The 6711-nt window shown below is 38.0% G+C and overlaps 1 protein-coding gene across 1 annotated transcript; it reads left to right on the forward strand.

The window, feature by feature from the left end:
* The first annotated feature begins 2448 nt into the window (after positions 1 to 2448).
* On the forward strand, positions 2449 to 4828 carry LOC132176015 (thiamine thiazole synthase, chloroplastic). The gene is made up of 3 exons (XM_059588119.1): positions 2449 to 2967; positions 3713 to 4201; positions 4556 to 4828. Exons 1-3 carry the CDS (start codon positions 2548 to 2550, stop codon positions 4715 to 4717), a joined length of 1071 nt encoding a protein of 356 aa, XP_059444102.1. The 5' UTR covers positions 2449 to 2547; the 3' UTR covers positions 4718 to 4828.
* The last annotated feature ends 1883 nt before the right edge of the window (positions 4829 to 6711 follow it).

The following is a 6711-nucleotide window of genomic DNA, read 5'->3' on the forward strand; positions in this document are numbered from 1 at the left end:
CTATCCAAGAATTAAAATCCTTAGCTACAATGGATATTAAAATAACATCATTATCAAAATAATCTATTTAAATAGCTTTGAAAATTCTGGGACACTACAGTACCAATCTTGGGGCTCCATACTGTAGTGAAAAAGGGAAGAGATTAACTTCAATACGGTTGAGGCAGAAAATAAGGGTTTTCTGCCCACCACTCATAAGCTAACACCTCAGCTTAGAACAAAAAATTAAAATGGGAACAAAACACCAAATTATTCTTTCATACAGTCATTTCAACCACCATCCTCTGTCTCTTGGAACCGCCTCCGCCACTGCCTCTGTCTCTTTCTCTCTCCGTCGGCCTTGTGAGGGAGGGGCACGGTGGGGTGGCAGCGCACCACCCCCAAGCCAGATCTAGGGGTGGCTAGCGGGCCACCCCGTGGCCTGGGGGTGGCCCGCGCGACTACCTCAGCCCATCTGGTGGTCCCCTATTGTGGCTACCCTCATTTTGATTTGGTGTTTTGTTCTCATTTTGATTTTTTGCATTTTTCTTGAATTGCTAATGTGTCACATGAAGATTGGTGGGCAGAAGGTTTTCTGCCATGATCGTATAAAAGCAGCCCTCAAAAGGAAAACATGCAATTCTTGGGGCTCTATCAATTTTTGCAATTTCTTGGGGCTTTATCAGGAAGTGATGAATTTAATTATTTAATTAATATTCTAACATTTCCTCTTATGTGTAAGCCCAAACTCTTCATTAATAAGGGAGGCTCATCATGTGAGATATTTAATTGAAATGATAAGTGAATTATGAATACAAAGTTCAATTCATATGGTATTAGAGCCGAATATCAATATTTGGCTCTAATACCATATATGAAAATACCTAATTAAACTCCATAATTGTATTTCCAGGTATTTATATAGTTACAAGCTGTAGAGATGTACGTAAGATAAATGCCAAAATGCAAAAAAAACATTTAGCTAATCGATCCTAACATACATTTTGTTAACAATTGCATGTGTGTTTGCCTATATTTGAGAAAGAAAATTATATAAGTTTCTCCAAATCTCAACAATCTATTAATAATAAATGATGATAAAAAGGTTAATAAATTCTAATTACCAAAAACTCACTCAACCACTAACATAATTACATTAGTTTTTTTTATTTGATTCTTGAATTATTGACTTTTCTTGTACAAGGAGTATAACTAATTATTTGCCTAGGGCCTTAGTATAAACGTTAGATCAATATAACGTTTGGCGGAGCTTATTTGGGGCTCGGGATTTGGTCAAGGAATGATTGATTTGGAGAGTTGAAAATGGGCACAGAGTCAGAATTTGGGAGGACAGGTGGATTCCTACTCCAACTACCAATATGGTCGAATCTCCACCTAGAATCCTTGATCCATTTACCACGGTAAGGGAGCTGATTAACCCATGCATTGGATGGTGGAAGCAAAGCTTGTTGAATTTTTTACACACGAAGAGAGGATGACCATCAACTCTATACCGATTAGTATGATCAATCAGAAGTGTTGGAACTACTTGCTCATATTAGATAACCAGTAGAAGGCTAAATAGACGGTAGTGGAGTGAACGTTGTGATAGCAACGTTCACAAAGCGAGAGTCTAACAACTTGCAAACTTGACGTCGAAACAATATTTTTATTTTGTCTTCCGCCCACCAAAAGTGGTTAATTTGTCTACTCCTAAAAATTATACTTTTAAACTTCATGATAAAAACTTTTCCGATAATCCTTTAGTTCTCTCGATAAGATGAGAATTTAAATAGAAGCAAACATGTGGAAAAATATCAAAGGAATATACATATTTGTACCAAATTATATTCCACACCTTATGTCCCTTTCAATACTTGTAGTGTTTGTTTGTTTTTTTATATCCCCATTTCCCCACCTCCCTCAAAAAGTATATTCAATATTTTTATATTTTGATATAATCACCCTAATTAAGCGGATATTCGTTGCATAATTATTTTCAGTGCGTTTGATATTTTAATTTTTATATGCTGATATTTTAGTCAACAGTATATTAATTAAATGCTAACCTACTCATCACTGAAATTATAATAAATGCACCAAGACAAAACTCACGAAATTGGTGGCTAATCCTTTTCGTGACGACATGGCAAATCTTCAATCAATTATCAAATCCACCTTTCCCTACACAGATATTATTTCCTAATTAAACAATCCTCTCCACAAAACAAAAGCTGATTTCTTGCAGCAAAAGCTGATGAAAAGGTTGCAGAAGGCTCACATTAAATGACAACAAAAGTGCAGAGAGCACTCAAACGATGGATTGAGGTCGCTGATACATGAACGGCCTTAGATTAAGCCATGTCAGCCTTCTTCATGGGTGACACTTGTAGCTATGCTAAAATGCATTCTAGACCCTTCGTATCCTATCCTCTTCCCACGTGTCCTCCGTTCACGCTCCACATATTTTCGCCTTCCTCCTCCTCCTCCTCCTCCTCCATAAATACACTTCACTACTCTCTTCTTTTTCCTCTGCAGTTTCTCTAGCAATTTTAAGGCTTGATAAAAATGTCGACAATGGCCTCCACCTTCACCTCCAAACCCCAAAGACTCGCTCTTTTTGACAACTCCGCCTCCTCCTTCCATGGCACCCATCTGGCCCCACCCTCCATCCGCTTCCAGCCCGTCAAGGCTGGATCTCAACCCTCGATCTCCATGTCCGCCTCTTCATCTCCGCCGTACGATCTGAAGGCGTTCACGTTTGATCCCATCAAGGAGTCCATCGTTTCCCGCGAGATGACCCGGCGGTACATGATGGATATGATCACGTACGCCGACACCGACGTGGTGGTGGTGGGCGCGGGCTCCGCGGGGCTCTCGTGCGCCTACGAGCTCAGTAAGAACCCGTCCGTGCAGATCGCCATCATCGAGCAGTCTGTCAGCCCCGGTGGCGGCGCATGGCTCGGCGGCCAGCTCTTCTCGGCTATGGTAAGTGCCGTTAAACGAATCTGGTGGTGGGTTAAGATTAAAAATGCTAAACGAATCTGTTGATCGAACTCATGGCATGCATCGAACATCAAGGACTCATGTATTAACATATTTTTATATAATTTGTCTTTAAAGTTTTGGAATTTGGCTAGTTAAGTGGAAGGAAAAAGAGTAGATAAGACAACCTTGTTTTTATTTTTTGTCGGATTACCTGTAACATCTCTTGTTTTTCGTTATATTAATTCAGCACTTTTTGTGATATTTGTATAATTGTATTATGTAGATAAGGCCCATTTTCATCCTTGATTTTGCAAAATTAACTTGGAACTGCATAATACAATTATGCAGTTCCAAGTTATTTATTTATTTATTTTTGTTTACTTTATATACAATGTTTTTATTATATATATAAAAAATATATAATAAACCCAATTTAAAATAAAAATAATATATGAATCATTAAAAGGATCTTGTATCAAATTTCATAAATATGTGTCAACATTGAGTAAGGTCCACGAATACTTGCATAAAACAATAAAAGAAGATAAATCATTGACCAAAGGATTTATTTATTTTCTTTAAGAGTCTTTAGTTTCAAAATCTCTCTTTCATTGTAAACAAAGGAAATTATTGACAATTATTTAAGCAAATTGTGCTATGAATACTACATAAAGTGAATCAAAGTGCTCTGAAAAACATGTTGCGAAAGATTATGTATACTAATTTAATCTCATTATATGATCAGGTTGTGCGCAAACCAGCGCATCTCTTCCTTGACGAGCTGGGCATCGAGTACGATGAGCAAGACAACTATGTGGTGATCAAGCACGCCGCTCTCTTCACCTCCACCATCATGAGCAAGCTCTTGGCTCGCCCCAACGTGAAGCTCTTCAATGCGGTGGCGGCGGAGGACTTGATCGTTAAAGGAGGGAGAGTTGGTGGGGTGGTCACCAACTGGGCCCTGGTGTCCATGAACCACGACACACAGTCGTGCATGGACCCCAATGTCATGGAGGCTAAAGTGGTGGTGAGCTCCTGCGGCCACGACGGGCCGTTTGGGGCCACCGGGGTCAAACGGCTCAGGAGTATCGGCATGATTGACACCGTGCCGGGGATGAAGGCGCTCGACATGAATGTGGCGGAGGATGCCATTGTGAGGCTCACCAGGGAGATTGTGCCTGGGATGATTGTGACGGGGATGGAGGTTGCTGAGATCGATGGAGCCCCAAGAATGGTATGTTTCCCTTTTTTCTTGTTCTTTTGTGTCTTATACATTTACACAAATCCACCGGAGTTTATATGAACCTTGAAAATTTGTTGAAGCTCCGATTGTTTAATAAATAAACCGATCATTTGCAGACACTGACTTGGATCATTTGCAGCCCTACTCGTGACTCTAAAATTTGAGTTTTAGAAGATATTTGGGTGCCTTTGTTTTTGTAACTGCAGTGTCTTTTTACTCTTTTTTAAGGAAATTTAGTTTGAAATGGAGTGGTCTGTCAATGTCTTTGTCTTATAATATGCCACTAGAAAGAGCAAAAAGATGTGTTTTATCAATGAAAGTGATCATTTTTGGGGTAAAATGCAGGGGCCAACATTTGGAGCGATGATGATTTCAGGACAGAAGGCAGCTCACTTGGCCTTGAAGGCACTGGGACTTCCCAATGCTCTTGATGGGTCATATGTTGGAGGCATCCACCCGGAGCTGATCCTTGCAGCTGCAGATTCTGCTGAAATTGCAGACGCTTGATGTTATTATGTGTTAAAGAGTTTTGTTAATAATTTTTGTTAGCTTTTTATTTATGACTCTTTGAACGTGGAAGTGGTAATTCTAGAATTTGCCCATGAGCTTTTCTTATCATTTCTTCTTCGTTTCTCTCTCTATCCTCTCTTATCTCTTTCTCTTCGGGGCAAGAGTGGTGTGGTCCTACACCCCATTTTCTGTGGGGTTTAATTACTTGTGCTTAAAATTATACAGCCAGCTTCAGCAAGAACAAGGTCAACTGAGAGGATACTATGGTCATTGTGCTTAGGTACAGCATCCCATTATCTTTTTGCGTGATGACTCGAAAGGAAAATGATCAAATACCATGACGAGCTATATGTTTATGATGTGCAATCATTTCTTATTATGAGATAAATTAAGCTTACAAATCTATTCATTGTATTAGAGTCTTTGGGGTTTACACTACTTATTCGGTGACAAAAATGCAATCTTTTTTAGTACGAATTTTTTGTCTACACACGACATGTAGGCAGTAAGTTGCAGCTCTTCGACTTAACATTTGACGTCTTCTTATCTTTTTATAAAGTTTACTACTTTGGGGCAAAGACAAAAACTTGGGGAGACGAAGACATGAAAGTTGCAGGGGATTTGTTAATGTCTCTCGATCGCTCTCAAGGTTGACCGTTAATCCTTTCATCTATTGTTTTCTTCTCTAATTTCTTGGTTCTCTTACTTTTCGGCGTCAATAGTTTTTTTTTCTTCCCCCCTTTTAATATTTTTTAAGTACCATCTAGATAGCACTAACAAATGAAGCCAAATAAACTATAATGAGGATTCGAAATATTACACATCGGTCAATCAATCAACGAGATATTCAAGATATCTTAAGATCCAATGTCATCCGATAATTGTTGCCCGTGCTTGGGTATTAATTAGGGAATCATTTGTTTCATAATAAAATATTTTATGATTTTTTTTTTTTACTTATTTTTGAGTGTTTGACGTGATGTATAAAGTTTTTAGATTGATCAAGAAAAATAAAATTTACAAGGCATAAAATGGTTTACGCTTCTCATATGCGTAAACCATTTTTCACTGCTTCTAAACCCTTAAATTATGAGAGAGCTCACTATGGGACTTACTTGTCTAAACAGGTTTCGAACTACTCGAACACTTGTATATGAAGTCAGACTCTATAAGGGCCCTATAACAATAATTTGCCCAAATTGCAAGCAATATAGAAAGACAATTGCATTAGATCTCAATCTTATTTTCAAAAGCCTTCTATTATCATATACTAGAGATCATTTTTACCAGATGATTTTTTCTACGAGTCAAATGCTGAAAAATGTTTTTCGAATTATGTTCAGGTTCAATCTCATTTTCAAAAGCTTTATATTGTCATATATTATCTTCTTCCACCGCTCTGTCTTTCTTCACAATTCCTTAGATAATATATAAAAATAATAAATATTTGACGATTTTTTATACGAATCAAATGAAAAATGATTTTCGATTTATTTTCAAGATTGCAAACAAACAACCAAAAGTAGCCTTTCACCAAATTTTTTTTTACTCCAAACAAACAGATAGGGTGAAGGCGGGCTGCGGGCATGGGAAAAAAAGAAAAGAAGAAAAGAAAACGTAGAGTGCTACGGACGACGTCGTTCCTGTTATTTTCTCTATATGGTTAAATTCTCTCTGCAGCATGTTCTCCCTCTGAAAACGTCTTTAGCATCCAGACCCGTATCACTCTGACTTCCTTCTCGAAGAATTTTCAAGGTATGTTCGCCAAATTGTACTTTCTTTACCTTTTAACGGAAATTTAATAGTGAAAAGTATGGAACCCTAGCTCTCTGTTTGTTTCCCGAGAAAACTCGGGAAAAGAAAATGAACGAGAAAAATCTACTGGTGTATATATATATTCCTTATAGTCTTTGGTATCTCATAAATTTAAAAGGTTGACTCAGGTAAGCTGAAATTGTCGTATTATGTTCAGTTGATGCGGGGGTTTTGGT

The sequence above is a fragment of the Corylus avellana genome, chromosome ca3 (assembly GCF_901000735.1).
Source record: "Corylus avellana chromosome ca3, CavTom2PMs-1.0".
Lineage (NCBI taxonomy): Eukaryota > Viridiplantae > Streptophyta > Magnoliopsida > Fagales > Betulaceae > Corylus > Corylus avellana.

Coding starts and splice junctions, on each gene's coding strand:
- LOC132176015 (XM_059588119.1), top strand. CDS start 2,548: ATGTCGACAATGGCCTCCACCTTCACCTCCAAACCCCAAAGACTCGCT. Junction 2,968..3,712: donor GCCAGCTCTTCTCGGCTATG/GTAAGTGCCGTT, acceptor TTATATGATCAG/GTTGTGCGCAAACCAGCGCA. Junction 4,202..4,555: donor TCGATGGAGCCCCAAGAATG/GTATGTTTCCCT, acceptor GGTAAAATGCAG/GGGCCAACATTTGGAGCGAT.